Source organism: Medicago sativa, chromosome 3, assembly GCF_051527215.1.
Source record: "Medicago sativa cultivar Bolivia chromosome 3, Bolivia_mono, whole genome shotgun sequence".
NCBI lineage: Eukaryota > Viridiplantae > Streptophyta > Magnoliopsida > Fabales > Fabaceae > Medicago > Medicago sativa.
Genome location: NC_140751.1, coordinates 21195889 through 21217275, shown reverse-complemented (window position 1 = coordinate 21217275; position 21387 = coordinate 21195889). Strand labels below are relative to the sequence as shown.

General features: G+C 31.8%; 1 protein-coding gene across 1 annotated transcript; it reads right to left on the bottom strand.

The window, feature by feature from the left end:
• Positions 1–12588: 12588 nt before the first annotated feature.
• LOC146936333 (uncharacterized) lies at positions 12589–13906 on the bottom strand. Its single transcript, XM_085757693.1, has one exon. It carries the CDS (start codon positions 13579–13581, stop codon positions 12589–12591), a length of 993 nt encoding a protein of 330 aa, XP_085613819.1. The 5' UTR covers positions 13582–13906.
• Between the last annotated feature and the right edge of the window lie 7481 nt (positions 13907–21387).

The following is a 21387-nucleotide window of genomic DNA, read 5'->3' as shown; positions in this document are numbered from 1 at the left end:
GCACTGCTTAGGGTGATTTTGAATCTAGGGGGAAAGGACAATTACATCCGAGAAGACTTCCTATGAGGATAGATAGCCCCTAAGCATCTGCAGCCCCTTGTGCTCAATTGTTATATCTAATTTAATTTTTAACTCAAATTCCCATCACTCCTATATGAAATGAAGAAAGGACTTTTCTCGGTTACTTTAGCACTAAGGATAGAACCTATTCCTCATAATATCTGTCTTATACAGGAGCAAGAAAAGGGTTGGACTGCACACACACACTCACTTGAGACTTGATGTTGGGTAGAATAGGTTCATGAGAAGTATTTGAAATTGTAATTAGTGTGCTTGAGGCAAAGCCTTTCTCTAGAGACATTTGCTCTTAATATTGCCATAATCAAATCTTTTGTTGCTGCTATGTTTGCTGCCTTTTGCTTGAGGACAAGCAAAGATTCAAGTGTGGGGGAGTTTGATGAGTCATAGATAGTATAATTTATTGCCTTATTTAGTTTAGTTTTATTTTAGATTTGATTTAGTTTTATTGCATTTTATTTTATATTAGAATATTTTACTTCAAATTGTATTTTATTTTATTTTAGGAATAAATATATGGTGGAAGGTGCCTTGGAGCAAAAGAAAGAGGACTGGAGCAAAATACAGCGCAAGAATACGAAGATACGGGGCAAAAATATATTCCCCCAACTCAGAAGCTTGGCACGGCCCGTGCCAACATGTGGCACGGCCGTGCCCGTCCCAGAAACCACTTTTGCTGCTTTTTCTTCAAGGCCAAGTTACCCTGTTGCGGCTTTACCGTTTTATCCTTTTAGTTGCTTAGTTTCTAAGTCAATTGTAAAGCTATAAATAGAGTAGCTCTCCACCATAAACAATCATGCTTTACTTTGTTTATTTCAATTGCTATTTTAATAAAAGTCTTTATTTTTCCTTTTACTTTCTTTGCAATTTATTTTACCGTATTTCTCTCTTCTTCCCCCATGTCTACAATGAACGTTAGTGAGTAGACTTCTTTGTCTTGGGATTGTTGGTAAGTCTAATGACATAATCCTAAACAAACCAAGCTTAAACCCTAATTTCTATGTAACCCTAATTTCTAATCTAGATTCACCGTCTTAACGTGGATTAACAATTATCAAACTGTGGAAGCGAAAGCGGAGGGTTTGATAATCGTTAATCCATCATCCCAAACATCAATTCATAAAGCGAGAGCGGAGCTTTGATGTTGGAACAAGTGAATCTAGACAATAATTGCAAAACAGTGAAATAGTCTTTGCAATTATTGAGACAAAGAGTAGTTTCAATCCTCTATGCATCTTCTAGTAATCAAGTCAGCGAAATAGGCTTGGTTACTAGAAGTAAACTCTCACCGGACTTTCATCGGAAAGGTGAGGGGCTAAGGGAAACCGGTCTTTAGAAATTAAGGTGTAAACCATGAAATTAGATGTTTAAGTCTTGTCTAGTGAAGGGTTTGTTATTGTGATAAACCAATAATCCCAAGGCTCTTTTATTATTATTGTTATTCATCTTTAGCAATTAACCCCCTATTTCATAATCTTTCTTCTCTTCTAATCATTCTCTAAAAGTTAATTGAATTCACAACTCCCTAGCGGAACGATACTCTTCTTACTACTATTACTTCGATAGGCCGTGCACTTGCGGTTTGGCTCTATCACCAACATCACCTTCATCCTCCAAGCAACACCACACCATCAGAGCACCTGCATCCTCATAACCCTCAGTGACAATTTGTGCGGAGTTACCATTAATCTCCGGACAATCCTTCATGAAGTGACCCATCTTGTGACAGTTAAAGCATTCAGACTTTGACTTCTTACCACTCTTTCTCCGGTTACCTCTACCTCCACCATTCCCTCTTGAGACACTTAGGCCTTCACCGTTTTCATGAACTCTCAAGTCCTTGAACTTGGTCAACTCCTTGGTTCTCAAAGCCGCTTGAACTTCTTCCAAGGTAACAGTGCCTTCTTTGCCATAGAGCATGGTATCTTTGAACGATTCATAAGATTTCGGTAGAGCACACAACAAAAGTATAGCTATATCTTCATCCTCAAGTTGCACCTCAATATTCTCCAAGTCATCAAGGATTTTGTTGAACTCCGTAAGTTGCTCCATGATGGCCTTTGACTCCACCATCTTGAATGAGTAGAGTTGTTGCTTCAGGAATTGCCGATGAGCCAAAGACTTTATCATATACAAAGATTCCAACTTTGCCCACATCGATGCCGCGGTTGGTTCCTTTGCTACTTCTCTCAAAACTTTATCCCCGAGGCACAAGACAATGGCACTCCTGGCCTTGTCCACCATCTCGGTCTTCTCCGCTCGTGACATGGTGACCGGTAACGAACCTTCACCCTTCAAAGCTTTCTCACACTTTTGCTGTATTAACACCGCTTCCATCTTTACCTTCCATAACCCAAAATCGTTATCTCTGGTAAACTTCTCAATATCCCACTTCGAACCCATGGTACTAGATTATCCTTTGACCTTTGCCCCACGGTGGGCGCCAATAGTTGCTAATTCGATGAAAAACTCACACCAATAACAACTTGATGTGTGGAGCAAGGGATAATTAAGCAACCAAAATCAAAGTGTATGGAACAATTATAATCGCAAGCCAAAAGTAGAAAACAACAGCGAGAGAAAAGGAAGAAAGAACACAAAGAATTTGTTGACCCAGTTCGGTCCAAACTGACCTAGTCTGGGGGAGAGAGCAGCCCTCCGTTCCACTATATGATGAGTAACGTTACAAAAGAGATGTCAATGGGTTACAAGAATAAGTCTCCCGCCTAATTCTACCCAAATCCCAGCCTCTTCCCGTAACCAAGAGACTCAATCCTAATAGTGTTTCCCAAGGTGAATCAACCCTCAAACCCTAGTGTTTGTTCCAAAGAGACAAACTCTACACAAACCCTAGATTTGTTGTTGCCTTTTCTAAACCCTTGTTTCAGCCCCCTCTATCTCTCAAGGTTTACACTGATACAATGTTTATATTTGTAGTAAAAGAATCCTCAATAAAACTGGAACAAATCTAGGCCCAAAAATACGTTTCTATTTTATTTTCTGCTGTCAAAATCGGCCATCGTGCTCACCAAATCGGCCACTGATTTTACAGAACCAACAGACAAAAAAACAGAGTCCAAAATCGGCCACCGTGCTCTGAAAATCGGCCACCGATTTTCTGCTACCAGAATTCCAATTTCTTCAATTTTGAGGCACTTTCACAACACTATGTTTCTCACTCACTATTCTAGGGTTATAGGTTTCCCCAATGGGTCGAAGCCCAGTGATAGCTGACACATCAATAAGAGTGGGGGTGAGCATGCCACATTTTAGCTGGAGAGTGTTATTCGAACCCTCCCAAAAATGGATGGCAGCAAGGAGTAAATTGGAATCATACTTAGGGTCAATCCTAGAGAGTTGGATGAGGTCGAAGATGCATAAGGTTTTCCATAACTGGGATTTCTCAAGTGCTACTTTGTTTAGCCATTCGACATAAGTAGGGTTACTAATAAAAGGGGTTGATCGAAAAACTCTATGTACTCATCATAATAACATAGGGACCTTCTGAAAAAAATCCTAGGAGTTGCACCCTCATATTCTAATGTGGTCAGAAATGTAATTGGAGTAGTTGGCTCTCTTACAAAAAAATCTAGTATGACCTAACTTGATTTAAACTAGGTTGTAGACCCTCTTCAATCAACTTGATCTATTTTCACCCTAGTTGTTACACCTCAAATTCTACTCATTTTAATTTTTTATGTAATAATCATAAAAATGAAAACACAACCAAATATATTTCAAGATTTCCTTGCTTTATAATTATTATGTTTGAAAAAAAAAAGATTTATTTCCTTTCAAAACTGAAATAAAACAGTATCATCAACCTGGAATATATTATCCTTAATATGGAGTATCACCCAAACTTAATTCGTGTAATATTTGTTCATCTTACTCGTTTAATGTTTTATGGCATGAGACTTGATTTTTCAATAGTCAAGTCATTACTAAATATATGTTTGGTATCTTGATATCCACTATCTACAATGCACTATCCATTGTCATAATTTTTAACATACCTATCGGATACCAAATATAGGCTAAGACCACGACTTGTTTCTCCCCAAGCAAGCACCAGTTCCATGCACCAAATAAAGCTTTGAAAAGGACAAAGGAAACAACATGTAGAATACATGACTTGATAATCACGTGTCCTCCTTCAAAAAAAAAAAAAAAATCACGTGTCCAAAGCAGCCACAGATGAATTTTTTTTCAAAGTGGTCCCATTTATGTTCTCCTCGGTCGCCAAGCAATTTGACTATCATCATATCTCATATGATATGATAAGATGAAACTCTATATATAGATCAAGTTAACTACATGAAGTTCAACCACACGACTAAATCATTTCAGCTTTGCACACTTACATAAACAAAAAACCCACTTCAAAGTGCAAATTAAATCACTTTTTTATGGCTTTCATTTCATCCTTCTTAAGTTGCTTTGACCCTTCTTCAAACTCTTCATCTCAAGTTTCTGATTTTGATGAAAAATCATCTAAATTGAAGCCTTCATCTTTAGAGAAACAAAAGAGCAAGGAAAAATCAAAATCAAAGGGAGCTCCAATTGGAGTATATCATTTCCCTGCTAATGCTTATCTCTCGCGTTTGTAGTCATGTAGTAATATAACCTGCATCCACTTTTATGATAGAGAAATCGATTTATTTTTTTGGTCAAGTAATTTAATGGCTAAAACTCACATTTTAAATGTGGAGAACTGAGATGTTTACGGTTCAAACCCTAACCCTGCATATAATATGCAGCATCCCTATCAGCTGAGCTAAACTCATGGGGTAGAACAATCGACATTTATTTATTTATTTATTTATTTTTGGTACTTTTTTTAGTTTGAGACATTTATATTGGTACTTGATTTTCTTTTGTTTTTAGTTTCTTGTTTTAACAAGAAAAATTACATGAGTTGTATAAATAATTAATATTGTACTCTCATGATATTATATAATGTACAGTCATTGAATTATTTTGCTAAATCTTCTATTTAAACAATAACTCGAAATTTTTTGTATGGAAAACTAAAGCAAATTAATTGGAAACTTTAAAACCACCTCTGGATATGAATTATTTTAGTAACTGAAGTTGTACCTATTCTTATGTATCAAACATAATTTTAAGGACTCTCTTGCAAGCAATGGTGTTCCCCCTTTTTTAAGCAGCTACCGATTGTCGAACACAAATATTGTGAAATTAACACTAATTTTATAATTAAATTACTCTATTTAAATATAAAAGTATATGATTGATTTGTTTTTGTATAAGGTAAAAAATATATGACTGATTGTCAAAGGTAATTGGGATAGAAATATAACATATGAGATTAAAAAAGACATAATTGCAATTTTAACCTCCAGCTTTTCATTTGTGTGATTTTATCCCTCTAAGTTTAAAACTTGCAATGTAAATAAAGAAGTTTTGCTGCACTATTGAACTATCTCAACCCACCCATTGTTCCATTTTCTTCTCAAATCTTTTCAATTGCTCATCAAATTCATCAATTAATCGATGTTCTTTTGCAACTATATTTTCCAATTAATTAATCTGTCACTCATAACTCTAGACTAGCATAACACTTAAGGTACTCAAAATCATGGATACAACTCAAATTAAAAAATTCTACGTTGCAGTTGGCTATGATGTTCTTGATGGATTTCAAACGTTGGATTGGGCTCTCAAGAAATGGAATTCTCATACAAATATTTCTGGACTCATTTTACATGTCAAATACTCTATCCGATCCTATTTATAAGAGATATTTAAGTCAACAAAAGTTAATATAAATTTAAATTTAAAATCAAATACATCAATTTTTGTTGATCCAAATTATATCACGATATCCTATGATATGATTACACTGTTAATTTCCTGAATTCAATTCACAACTCAATCATTAAATTCGCTTGAATAAACAAAAATCCCACTGCATTTTTAGTCTCACTAATTTACAATTTGGGGAATTTCTTTGGTCACCCTCCATTTTTTATGATGTTACATCATCATTAATGACGTGATAGCAATGTAGCATAACTAATTTGGATTAAACTAAATTTACATTAGCATTTTAATTGAATTTTGGTCAACTTTTATCCAAAATGCAAAGTTGACCTAAACTAATTAAAATACTAATGTTGATTCAATTTTATCCAAGTTAGTAATAATGATTCAATATCATACAATGGGATGGAGACCAAACAAATTCCATAGGTTGTAAAATATGGGGACCTTTGTTAAAAAAAATATATGGGGACCAAAAACTCAGTTTTAGAAATGAGGAGACTATTCTGTCAAAAAAAAAAAGAAATGAGGAGACTAATGGTTAATTTTGAACAAAAGAGAGGGATCAAATGTGTATTTAAGGTAAAATTTAATTATATTAAAATAGAAGTGTAATACATATTTAATTTTTAATAAAGTGTAGTATAATCATCTCTTAGAAGATAATAGTATAATTTACTCTCTATATTTACTTTTCGAGAAATATATATTTTAACACAGGAAAGAAGTGTAATCCAAGATTCTCTCAATAAAAGGGAGAGTATGACAATCTTTCAAAAAAAGAAACCTACTCTTAAAAAAATCAGGTCCGATCTAACCTGATCTAAACTAGGGTGTAGACCCTCTTCAATCAATTTTATCTATTTTCACCCTAGTTGTTACGCATCAAATTCTACTTATTTTAATTTTTTATGTAATAATCATAAAATGAAAACAAAACCAAATATATTTCAAGATTTCCTTGCTTTATTATTATTATTTTTAAAAGAAAAAAGGATTTCTTTCCTTTCAAAATTGGAATAAATCCGTGTCAAAATGGAATATATTATCCTAAATCCGTGTCAAACTTAATTTGTGTAATATTTGTTCATCCTGCTTGTTTAAGGTTTTATGTCACGATTAACGTTTTATCTCACGAGACCTGATTTTTAAATAGTCAAATTATATTACTAAGTAGATGTTTGGTATTCCGATAGATTGTCAAAATCACGACAAACCATTGTCCACATTGGATACCAAATATAGGCTAAGACCAAGACTAGTTCCTTCCCAAGCAAGGCACCAGTTCCATGCACTAAATAAAAAGCTTTGAAAAGGACAAAGGAAACAACATGTCGAATACATGACTTGATTAACAAGTGTCCAAAGCAGCCACAAATGAATTTTTTTCAAAGTGGTCCCATTTATTTTCTCCTTGGTCGCCAAGCAATTTGACTATTATCATATCTCATATGATATGAAATGATAACTATATAAATAGATCAAGTTAATTACATGGTTCAACCCACAACTAAATCATTTCAGCTTTGCACACTTACATAAACAAAAAACCCACTTCAAAGTGCAAATTAAATCAACTTTTTTATGGCTTTCATTTCATCCTTCTTAAGTTGCTTTGGTCATTCTTCAAACTCATCATCTCAAGTTTCTGATTTTGATGAAAACTCATCTAAATTGAAATCTTCATCTTTAGAGAAACAAAAGAGCAAACAAAAATCAAAGGGTGCTCCAATTGTAGTTTATCATTTCCCTGTTAACTCTTATCTCTCACGTTTGTAGTCATGCAGTATTAATCTGCATCCACTTCATATGAAGAGACTAGAGCAATCGACATTTATTTATTTATTTTGGCATTTTTTTAGTTTGAGACATTTATATTGGTACTTGATTTTCTTTTATTTGTAGTTTCTTGTTTTAACAAGAAAAATTACATGAGTTGTATAAATAATTAATGTTGTACTCTCATGATATTATATGGTGTATATTCAAAATTCACTTCTCATTAATAATGCACTGTCATTGAATTCTTTTGCCAAATCTTCTATTTAAACAATGATTCGAAAATTTTTGGATGGAAAACTAAAGCAAATTAATTGGAAACTTTAAAACCACCTCTGGATATGAATTATTTTAGTAATTGAAGTTGTACCTATTCTTATGTAACAAGCATAATTTTAAGGACACTCCATGCCTTCATCTTGCAAGCAATGGTGTTCCCCCTTTTTCAACCTGCTACCGGATTGTCGAACACAAAGATTGTGAAATTAACACTAATTTTATAATTAAATTACTATATTGAATTAGAAAAGTATACGATTGATTTTCTAGAGAAAGGCTAACATGTTAGTGCCAATTTATTTATTAAAAAGTTGAAAATTAATTTTTATCATTTGCTAACTATGCAATCTTAACATGTGCCCTTAAGCCACGTGTTAGCATAACCTTTTTTTAAGGAAAAAGTATATGATTGATCGTCGAAGGTAATTGGGACGAAAATATAAAATATGAGATTAAAAAGGTTTAATTACACTTTTAACCTCAAGTTTTCCACTTTGGCCCCTAAGTTTAAAATTTACGATGTAAAGGAAGACCCTTTGTTGCACTATTGCAATATCTCAACCCATCCACTGTTCCATTTTCTTCTCAAATTTTTTCAATTATTCATCAAATTCATCAATGAATCTAAGTTCTTTTACAACTATATTTTCCAATTAATAAATTTGTCACACATAACTCTAGACTAGCATAACACTAAGGTACTCAAAATCATGGATGCAACTCAATTTGAAAAATTATACGTTGCAGTTGGCTATGATGTACTAGATGGATTTCAAACGTTGGATTGGACTCTCAAGTCTCAAGAAATGGAATTCTCATACAAATATTTCTAAAATCATTTTACATGTCAAATATTTTCTCCAGTCCTATTTATAAGAGATATTTGGATCAACAAAACTTAATGTATATGGTCTAAATTAACTTTTATTGACCTAATTTTTCTTATAAATAGGTCAGAATGAATAATATATATCCTTCCAATGAACATGTTTATACGGTCCGTAAGTTTTTTATTATTCATGTTTATAGGGGCTCAATTAGGTGTAGTTGATTTTTTTTTTTGTTGCAATTGGAAAACTCCCTGCAAAAGGTGCATGTGAAGAGAAAGAGAAGAAGATGAAGAATTGTGAAGATTTTGAAGACAATTGAACATTGGATGGGTTGGAAGAATGGGTACGTGTTGGCTTGGAAAACATTTTTTTATTTCAATAATAACCAATTTTCACCTTGTCCAATTAGAGCATGCTAAGTGTAAAAAAAAGATCCACCTCACCTCAATTTGGTGAGTTGGGGATGGTAAATCCAAAGGGAGTAAAGTTTAGGGATCAAAATTGCAATTTTAAATTTAGGGGACAAATCCCACAATATAAAATTTGGAGGCTAAAACTGCAATTAAGTCATTGATACATGATAAAAAACGCTATGGATTAGTTTTAATTCATGGGTTATTAACAAAAATATTCATTGTTCGTTTGTCTTTGAATGCGTTTTTAAATACATTTGTCTCTTGATATGACCGAATGGTATATGTTGAGTGGGAGAATATTCCCTAGAAATTCTCTTAATATAGTATTATCCTAAATGTGGCCTAGTATAAAAGTTAAACCATCAAGTTAGTCTTCGACTTTGTAAGGCACTCTAAAAAAGTTTGAGACTATAAATATTTTAAAAATGGTGTCTGACGCTATTAAACAATCAATTAAACTCTTCGGTCACTATTATTAGTAAAAATTCACTTTTTAAGTTTATTCAATAAATGATATATATGGTCTATATAATAAACGGCATACATCATTTATTAAATGAATCTAAAAATTATACTTTTGATTATAATAGTAATCGGATGGTGTACATCTCTATATTTTAGCCATTAATCATCAAGTTGATCTCTATTTTTAACCACTTATCTACAATTTAATCATTAACTTATCATAAAATTTGATATTTGACTCTTAGAATGACTCATATGAGTAAAATTTGAAAAAATCAATGATTTTTTTTAAATAATTCAAGAACGTATTTAATGATTTACTCTATAATTCAAACTTTATTTGTGCAATAATTGTTCTTCTTATTTGTCTTACTTTTAGTTCCATGTATTGCACCATGAAGAAAACAAAGGAAATGAGATAGTTAATAGTAGTAACTTGTAGTACAAGTCACAATAGTGCAGTACAATTCTAAGATAGTACATGTTAGTTAGTAGTATAATATCATCAATGTATAAATACTTGATATACTCTCTTATTCTCTTAATGGAAAATTCACTCTTTCGTTCATTTGATAATACCATGTTTGTTCCACGCAATTGTGCTAAAGTAACTTTGTTTCACAATGGCCAATCATACTTAGACCTTGACTTGTTCCCCACCATTACCAATTCAGGTTCCATATTGCACACGCACCAAATAAGCTCAGAAAAAGACAAACGAAACAACATTGTAATATCGAATACATATACACCCTCTGGTCACTAATATAAGCAAAAATCTACATTTTAGGTTCATTCATTTAATGATATATGTGGTCTATAATAAAGACCATGTGCATCATTAAATGAATGAATCTAAATTGTAGATTTTTGCTTATAATAGTGACCGGAGGGTGTAGTTAACAAGTGTCCAAAGCAGTCACAAGGAAAAATGTCAATGTTCTTACTGTGTGGTCCCATTTATGTTCTCCTTGCTCATGAAGCAAATAGACTAACATATATCTTTCTAAGAGCATCCACAATGGAGACATCCATTTTTGGGTACTTAAATGGGTTTCACACGTACACATCACTCTTTTATTATTTTTTAATAGTAGTACCTAATAAGCGCTCAATCCCTCCAACCCAGATCTCACACAAAAGTTCTTAAATGGGACCTACTAATCAACTATCAATAACTTTATATCACTACATTTCAATTTTTTAATATTAAAAGCGTGCGGTTCCCGTTTAAAGTTGGGGGTCTTAAATAAGACCCCGGGTCTTAAGAGATCCCAAAAAAAAATTCTCCAATGGGGATACTTATTAGGTACGGTGTCTTAATTGATAAAGACACCACCACACCACTGGGGATGGTCTAACCCTTCAATATTGTTTCACAATATCCTATATGATATGATTACACAATAAATAGACCAAATTAATTTTCAATGATCTTACTCTGCTGTGGTCCCATTTATGCTCTCCTTGCTCGCCAAGCAAAGAGACTAACATGACATAAAATTATATCAAAATAATAAATTAAAGAGAAATAGTGACACCAATTAAGTACAATTCAGAATAAATAAAAATATAGATGACCTAAACTTATTTCTCGTTAAAATAGTTGCAGTTTGATGTTGACAGCCAAAATTAACAACCAAGAAATCATATGAACCAATAATAAAACAGTAAACCGTGAAATGAAACCTAATGGAGAAGAAAAGAGTTTTTCCTTGTTTTCACATAAGTGGTATATTTTTTGGGGACTGCGTTTTTCCTTGTTTTCCTATGGTGCAGTTGTTTTTATGACTTTTCTGGAAAAGTCGCTTATGTGGCTTAATAGGAGAGTGCCACGTGGATGTCTTTTTAAATCGGTTATTCGGAAAAAACGATTTTAAAAAGCTTTTGTTTTATATAAAAAATATTTTTTAATTTCTTTTTTATTTTTATTTTCATATTTTTCCCTTAGGATTGTGTTTCCTGCTCTGATACCAGGTTTGGAGTGGGGTTTTCAGCGGAATTTTTTCGAACTTCGTTTATCATTTGTTCGATTTTAGTTAATCCTTGAAAAGGTTTTAAAAGTGTTTTAGCTCTCTGTTTTTGTATCTGAGTAAGATTTTCTAAATCTTCTGTATCTCTTAATAGATCTTCAATATATTCTATATGATGTATAACAAATTCTCTAGAATTGTAAAGAGTTTGTTTAAAAACAATTCTTTCATAATATAATTCTATTTCAAAGACTATGTCTTCTAGCCTTTTCTTGAAGAGTCTTAATTCTGTTATAAGATCTAGTCCAGGCATATCTTAATTGTTGATTCTCCAGCGGAGGTTTTCTTGTTCTAGCATTTGATCAGTTTTTATTTGTTTTAACATTTTTTCGATTTTTTCTAAACCTTGAAAGGGTTCTAAAAGTCTTTTTGCTTTTTCTTGCTGAATACTTGTAAGAGTATTTGAATCTTCTATTTCTTCTAATAAATTAGAAATATAACCTACATGGTAGATTATTAAATCTTGTGAAGCAAAAAGAATTTGTTTTAATATAATTCTTGTATTTTGATAATTTATTTCAGAAATTATTTCTTCTAGTCTTTGCTTATAGAGTTGTAACTCTGTTTTTAGATTTAATCCAGGCATTATAGATTTTCAGCAGAATTACCAGCGGGATTTTCTCGAGCTTTATCTTTTTCTCGAGCTTCGTTTATAAGGTGTTCAATTCCTTCTAAGCCCCAAAAAGGTTCTAAAAGAATTTTTGCTCTTTTCATTTGAATCTCTGTGAGATTTTCTTGCATTTCTTCTACCAGTTCTTCAATTAAATCTATATGAGATCTCATTAAAGTTTGTGCTTTATATATTATTTGTTTGTATAATATTAGATCATAATACCATTCTATATCACTTACTAGATGTTGTAACCTAGTTTTAAAAAGTATTAATTCTGATTTAAGAGTTAGACCAGGCATTTTGACTTTTTATAGTCTTTGGTTAATCTTATTAACCTGTATCGATAGAGTTTTTATAGAATCATGCAGATCCTTAAGCTCTTTTTCTCTGCTTATTTCGAAATCCTTTCTAGGTGGTTCGAATGAGGATGAAGTATCATCTTCAAATATGGTTTGAGAACTTAATGATTTGCTAAAATCTTTTTGATCTTTGTTTGGTGATGTTATTCGAAGACTTTGGCTTCTAAACAACGGTTTTTCTGTTTCTTCAAACATATTCTTTTCTGCTTCTATCAGAGAAAAACTATTTCTCGTGATATCTTTAAATATTGGTGTTTCCAAAGTAATTAATGGTGTAAATAACTCATCAATATGAATTGTTTCTTTTCCTATGAATTCTATGCTATGATGCGAATTACTCAAAGCATAATTAATTCTGTAGTAAATTGTAAAAGGATGATTACCTTCTTTCATAAATGTTGAATCTTTTAGCTTATAATGAAAAACTATAGATTTATTCAAATCTATATCTTTTAGGGATAATCCCATCTGTAAATTTATATCAAATTTTATCTTTCCATATTTTAGATTACAATTTCCTTTTGCAATTACTGCTTGTTTTTTATTTCTAATTCTAGAATCTTCTAGAGCTATTTCTAGAGGTGAATCAATACCTTTCATGAAGGTACTTTTGATTAGAATTTGAATGGTTGATATATGAATATAACCAATCTTTTTTCTCTCGTTTTCAGAAAATTTTCCAAGTCTTTTATCGATTTGTTGTTTATCTATAGTTGATATAACTATTTTTCCATTAGTTGTTTCAATTGGAATTGCTTCCTCTCCTACCATTATTCCGAATTTTAGAATATTTTTTCTTGACAGAAATTCCTTAAGTTTACTAAACTTTCTTTTAAAATTTTCTTCAGCAGTTAAAGACAAATCTGCTTCTTCAATTTTATTATCTATTATGCTATCAGCATGATAACTAGATGTTCCTTCAAAATATGAAACTTCAGACATATTTTATAATAATTTTGATAAATTCATACCTGATTTTTCTTCAGAAATATGGGTTGTTTTGCTTCAGCAATCTGATCTTCAGCAGTTTTTTCTGCTTGTATTGAGTTTATCCCAACTCAGGGCGAATTCCTCCAGAGTATTACCTCAAGAATTCTCAACTATAGTGTTTTACCACTATAGGACCACTAGTTCTTAAAACTAAGAGGCAAGCTCATATCAAACGATATAACTTATATTGCTTCAAAACATGGTGAATACAAATGAGCTTCAAGGCTCTTATTTATAGGCATAGAGACTTACAGATAGGTACTACGTCTCCATCCTTACAGCTGGCTACAGCTTACTATATGACAAAAGAAATAAAGAAAATGCAGAAAAGTAGATTACATAATTGCCTTAGAGATAAGGCTTATCTCTAAATGGGTCCCATGCCCACTAACTTTCTACATTTTCTTCGTTATTTGGTGATATGTCACTATCATACAACGATTCTTTGTCGGCCACGTTTTTTATGTCCTTTGCGCACCACTTGCATTGGTGTCCTTTGTATTTTTGAAAGTGTCGGCAGCACTCCTGTTGGATTGGGTCGGGTAGATGGCCCAAGTCTGCTTCAAGCCCACTAAAGTTTTCTTCAAACTTTAGGATTTGCTGAAGATGCTCTTCTTTTGCTTGTTTCCTTGAATCACTATAGACTAGAAAACTTTCTTTTGCAGTAATTACCCTGAAGTTTGGTAATTTTACTCCAAATCTGATGAGAGTATCATAGAATTTTTCCATTTGATGCAGAAAACATTCTGGTCTTGGATCTACATTTCTTCCATCATTTGTTGGATATGAATGATTTGAAATGCCAATCTTGATTAAGTGTCTGGCTTTAATAACTTCATCGTCTTCAAACCATGGATAAGTTGAAGTAAAAGATAAAAAGAACTCTTTACCTTTTGCAAAGCTATTGTTGAACTTATAAGCGATTTCGCCTATATCTTTTGGAAGAAGTTCTAGTTCATGAATTTTTCTTCCTGCATCTTCTTGAAGATACATTGTTTTAATCATTCCACAATCATAGAATGATCTGACTAATTCTTTTCCTATGCCTGGGACTGTTACAGCTTTTACTTCTATCCCGTTATTGCTGGGATAAAAACATTCTGTTTTTAACTCTTCTGAGTAGTTGGTTAACCATCTCCAGTTTTTGTAGTAGTCTCCAATGATGACTTCTTTAACAAATTTACTTTCTCCATAGATAATTCTATCTACAGATATTTTCTTCTTAGTCTCCATTTTTGATGGCTGGACTATATTGTTTGCTGTTGCAACTTCCTTGTAAACAGCGTTGTAGGCTGTTTTTGCTTCTTCAAGGGTCTCATACCCTTTGTATCTGACATTTTTGCCGTTTGTATGTAACTTTGTGGTTTCCCAGTTCTGGTAGATACCTTTCATAGGTCCATCAAAAATTACATAAGCTTTCTTTTTGCCTCCAAGTTGACTGTCAATCTTTTGACTTGTTTGTTGATCAATGGGTTCTTTTTCTTTTCCATTTTTTCTTTCATCTTCTTCGACTTTATCAGCCCAAGATGTTTTTGGTAAATCTGCGAGGACAGTTGTTGGGGATTTCCATCCTTTTGGTTCTATTGATTCAATTGGGATGTTTGACTCTTTTGGAGCTGAGTATTTTACATAGTAGTTGAACTTTCCAGAATCTTGACCAAGCAGATCCCAGTTTTCACTATTTTTAGATTCTGAATTACACAGTTTTTCAAGGTTTTGAATTGTTAATATCATCTCCCCCTCTTCAGAAAGAAGAGTTTCTAGACGATTTTTTGCAGAGGCAATTTGCTCCTGTTTTTGTCTGAGAGAATTCTGTAGCGTCTTTATAGCTGCTTCCATTCTCTTGTCAGTGCATCTGCGAAGCAATTCTTTTCAGATTTTATATATTCAATATATGGGTGAAACGGTTGAAGTTTCATCTGCCATCTTACAAGTCTTCCATATTTATAATTGACACGAAGGTCATATTTCCAAAATCCAGTTACATATTTGGAATCTGTTCTTAATAGAAATCTGGTTGGAATTAATTCCATTTGCCATTTTGTTAAAACTTTAACACAACTCAATGTTTCTAATTCATGGATTGGATATCTTGTTTCGGTATCTGTAAATGATCCTGAAACATATTTACAAAGTAAAAGATCTTCATCTTTTATCTTATTTTTAATATTTTCATAAGAATAATCAATCTTAGTATCTTTTGATACTAATTTTTCTGATGAATCAGAGAGTTTGTCTAATTTCTCTTTCGAGCTACTAGACTTAGCGTACTGGGTTGCTCCAGTATCTTTCATTCCTTGTTGATGGGTTACATCATCAACATAGTTTCCTGAATCATCAAGATTCAGTATCGCTTTACCATTAGGTAGAGCTCTCATACAACCTGCCCAGGTTGTTTTATCAGCATCAATCTCAACAATTAAAAAATCATTTTCTGTCGGATTGTATAAGCTGGGTAAAACTTTAATTTTTCTCTTAATAGTTTTTACAGTTAGAGTATCTTGTTCAGTCCATGACCATGGAACTTTCTCAGATATCTTTTTCTGTAAAATCTTTCTTTCAGTTGCCAAATTTTTGAAAAATCCTTCATTGGCAATATAATTCAAACATCCTAAAAATCTTTGAATTTGTTTTCGATCTTTCAATTCATCAGGGAAAGCTTGAACTTTTTCCTGAACATGTGGAGATAAATCGAGGGTGCCATTTTCTTTAAAAATAAGGCCCAAATACTCGATTTCTTTTTTGGCTAATTGTGATTTCTTTTTTGAAATAACAATTCCCTTTTCTGAAATTCTATTTAAAACAATTTCTACATCTTTAAGATGTTGTTCTTTAGTTCCTTTTGTAAAAACTAAAATATCATCAATATATGCCAAACATATATGTTCTAATCCTCTAAGAGCATTATCCATAAATCTTTGGTATATAGATGGTGCTTGTTTTAGTCCAAATGGAAGAACATTCCATTGGTAGTGTCCTTGTGGACATGAAAAAGCTGTTAAAGGCTTAGTTCCTTCTGAAAGTCTGATTTGATAGTATCCTGATTTTGCATCAAAAGATGAAAACCAATCACATCCTTTTATTTTTTGCAAAATATAATCCTTTCGTGGTAATTTATAAGAATCTCCGATTGTAGCATCATTGAGTTTCTTATAATTTATCACCATTCTAGCTTTTCCTCTTTTTATTTCATTGTGATTTGTCACATAAAAAGCGGGTGCTGAATGTGGACTTGCAGATGGAGTAATTAACTTCTTTTCTTGAAGTTCTTTTATATCCTTTTGGAATTCTAATTTATCTTGTACTGAATAAGGCATTTTATATTTTACATTAATCTCCTTATTAGGATCTCGTAATTTGATGGTAACAAGTTCATGATTTGTATTTTTCAGATTATCCAAAGGATCTTCTGAACATACAGCATCAAGTTTTTGTTCTATTTCTTCAAGATTTAAAAATAATTTACCTTCTTCCCAAATACTCTTTAGGTTTATAAGATTTTCAGAAATTAATTGAATAATCTCATTTCTAGTTATAATTTTTGTTGTTATAACTTTTGTCTTTTCTTTGGGGTTTGCTAAATTTTTCCAAAGTAAAGAAATAGTTTTAACATTTTGCACAAACGGTGCATATAACTTTAAAAAGTTATTTCCAATGATTAAATCTAATCCTGAATCATGGAGATAAATTGTTGGTATGAAGAATTCATAACCTTCTATAGTAATTGAGATATTTTTCAAAACAAACCATATTTGATGTTTTGACTTATCTGCAACAATTATTTCTTTGGGTTTTCCTAATCTTTCCCAATTTCTTGATATGTTTCGTTTTCCAAAACATAATGTCGCGCCTGTATCTAAATAGGCTAAAATTTCCTTCTTACGAAGTTTTATTCTAATAAAGGTAGCACTAGGGTTTCCTTTACTCAAAATCTTGGTTTTGCTCATCTTCGGAATCTGTACAAAGTTCATAGAAACTTTGTTGCTCCCAATCAGAATCTGAGTCTGATTCTACTGGTTCATAACCTATTCTATAGATCATGTTTAAAACTTGTTTCTTTTCTTTAGAAACTTTCTTTGGACATTCATTAGCGTAATGCCCTGTTTCATGGCATAGCCAACATGTGCATGATTTTTTACCTTTAGGACAGGTTTTATTTTTTCTAGGGTACTCCCTTTTTCTTCTATAGAATCTTTTCTTCCTATGTTTCTTTTTATCATAGGAAAATCTTTTAAATTTCTTTCTTCTAGGATATTTTCTTCTTTTCCTAGTTTTTTCACAACCATATGCTCCAATTTTCCCTTGGATTCTATCGCAGCACAAACCTATTCGTGCGTCTCGTTTTGATTGTTTCTTTAAGCATTGTTCTTGCATCCAATTTCTAAGGATAGAAATTCTAGCTCCTAAAGTATCTTTAACCGTTCCTTGGGATACTGCACTGTTAAATTCATTTTGAATTATTTGGGACATAGACATAGGTAATTTTTGGTAAAATAATTCGACAACCTTCTGGTTTTCTCTAGTGTCTTTATTTAAATCATAATATAATTGTGAAAATTCACAAATATAATTTTCTATGTAACAAGGATTACATATGGATAAATTCATTATTCTCCATAATTTTTCAGTGTTAAAGGCGGTATTTGAATCTACCGTATCTTGCCATCCTTTGAATTCATTTAAAAGCCATTCAAAGATTTTATTAATCATTCCCATACTGTTTTCTGCAGTTTGTTCTTCTTCAGGTTTTTCGGCCAGAAATTTATATGCATTACCTTCTGTTCTACACAAAAGATAATTAAAAATTTGTTTTGGGCTTAGACCTTTTAAGTCACTATCTAACTGTATCTGGATAGTATTTTTATTATACCAACTTCTTATGGCTTGGACAAGATTGTCAACACAATCAATATTTAAAATTCCACTTCCATCGTTTACACTATGTTTGGGAATATAACTCATAGGAATTTTTTGATATTTAGCTTGGGAAAATTCCCTATGGAATTCTGTATTCCAATTATAAGAGGGTCCTCTTTTTGTTCCTGAGCTTTCGCCCATTTCTAATTGTTCTATTTTAACGAAATTTCCGTCGTCTTTTGAATCATCATCGGAACTAAAGTCGTAGATAATATCTTCTAGATCTTTAGGTTCAGGTTCTTCCTTAATGGAATCTTTTTCACTTATGTCTAAAGTAGCCATAAGTTGATCTAATTTTTCGAGTTGATACTCTATATTTTCTTCTATACTCATTTCTTATAGTTAGAAAATAGAGTTTTTTCAATTTCTTCAATTTTTTCTTTATTCTTCCCCCCTTTTTGAAGAGAAAGATGTTGTTTACAACAGTTTTTTATCAGATAATTAATCATATCAGTGATATTATTTAACTGAGGATTAAAAGAATGATATATATGAGGATATTTATTATTCTCATTTTTATTGTAACACGGAAAATCTTTTTCCATATTTTCCCAAGTTTCATGGGGTCTTTCTAATCCTTGCTCATAATCTTTTGTAAACAAATTATTTTGTTTATAGATTTGAGGTAAGGTTTCAAGAAAAGAAATCTGTCTTTCAAATCTCTCATTTAACTTCTTGGTTTCGTCAAGCAAAGCTTTGACTCTGGTTGTGAGCGTATTATTTTCTTCACTCATCTAGCTATTTCTTTAAGTTTATTCCTTAAATCTTGAGCTATTCCTTTATATTCATTATATAAAAAATGATATATATTTTCATGGGTTTCATATAAATATTTGTCTAAAAAATATTCAGCCGTTGTATCACACCATCTAATTTGTGCTTTAACTAGTGTAATATCTTGATAATTTGGACATAATATAAAGGGTTGTAAAATACATTTCCCTGTTGGTCCTTTAATAAATTCCATTTCCACAAACTGATTTAAAATGTTTGACTTTATTGGAAAAGTCATTTGGGTGACTGTACCGTAGAATTCTCCATATTTTTTTGGGTAAAGTATATTTTTTGTCCTTATAAATATACGAATCTTTTACTTTAATTTTCTTAAAAAATTTCTTTAACTTTAAGATTCTCAAAAGTTTTGCATCACTACTTTTGATACCTCCAATTGTATATTGTTTGATTCGTAAAACTGAAATTCTTATCCCTCACTAAACCACAACACAACTCTTTATCCCAAGTACAAATTATCTTAAATACTAAAATGACATTTTGTCAACTGAAAATTGTACAAGATCAAAAATTGTTCAATACCATAAAAAATTGTCTTATGCTGTTCTGTCTTGTATTGTAGATGGAATCGCCAAATACGGCTTGAGTTTGGATACAAGTATTAAGTTTTTCGAATTTTCAGCGGTTTTTATTTCAAATGCTTTGTTGGCGGTGCTTGTATTGTTTTTTCTAGAGGTTTCTAGTTTTTTGTTTGAGACTTGGCCTTTTTTATTCACGAAATCAAAAATGAAAAGTATGTATATTTACATAGACCAAAAATATATTTAATCATCTTTTATATATTAAATAGTGTACTGCTTTCTCATATATAGATTGATACATTGTACCAAAAAAAAAAAAAAGATTGATACATGTACACACGTACGACCCTTTTTTTATCAACAAAAAATGAAGGAATGGGTGTATTATTTGTGTTTTTGCAGACACGTGAAAAATCCAGCTTTTGAATGAGCCACTCAAAGCAAAAATATAGGAGCACTTGCATCATGAAAGGCTAACCAAAAATGACGTTACTATTAATGGGAAATATATATACCTATAGTCAGTAAACAAAAGAGAAACTCATGGCCAAGTAAGTAGAGTAAATCGAGTAAAAGTAGGCATTGACCAAACACAACAAGTAACCCACGTAAAAACCCTAAAAAAAAAAAAAATAACCCACGTAAAAATCTCATAGAAAAGGTAATTAAAACATGTGCAAAATATAATAATTTCCAAAAACTTTTGAAATAAATATTAATAACTTTTGATTTGGTGACACTATAAATAGACCAAGTTATATGACCTAAATCATTTCAGCTTTGCACACTTGCACAAACAAAATCCTCTCTTCATTTTCAAGTCACACCTCATTTATTGATGGCTTTGATTTCATCCTTCTTCAATTGTTTTGGTCCCTCTTCAAACTCATCATCTCAAGTTTTTTATAATGCTGAAAATTCATGTCAAGAGAAACCAAAGAGGAAGGAAAAATCAAAGGGAGCTCCAATCGTAGTTTCTTATTTCTCTGTTAACAATTGTCTCTCACGCTTGTAGTATGAATCTGCATCTGCTTCTTATCAAAAAGTGCAATCCACAATTTTTTAATTACTTTGGTGCTTGATTTTATTTCGTTTTATTTTTCTTGTTTTCTATAAGAAAAATTATATTTTTTTTTGTGGTGGCGAGGATTTGAACACCGACCTTGCATGTATTATGCATTCATTGTCCCTATCAACTGAGCTAAGCTCACGACACATAAGAAAAATTATATAATTTGACATAATTTGAAATTTGTTTCATTAATAATGTATGTACTGTCACTGAATACATCTTCCAAAACTTTTATCCAAACAGTAATTATAAAAATTGTGTGTTAAAAACTAGAGCAAATTTAGCTCTATTTGATAAAAGTAGTAGATAATCGATAAGTTAATTTTATTTTAACAAGGTCAAATAGAATATATTAACACAAAAACAATTATCCAAACAGAACCAAAAAGCAGAAATTAATGTATGTCCACACAAACAAAGGGTTCCGACACCAACTATGATAGTCAAAAGCAATAT

Excerpts from the sequence above, each read along its gene's own strand:
- LOC146936333 (XM_085757693.1), bottom strand. The coding sequence starts at position 13,581 with ATGTCTGAAGTTTCATATTTTGAAGGAACATCTAGTTATCATGCTGAT.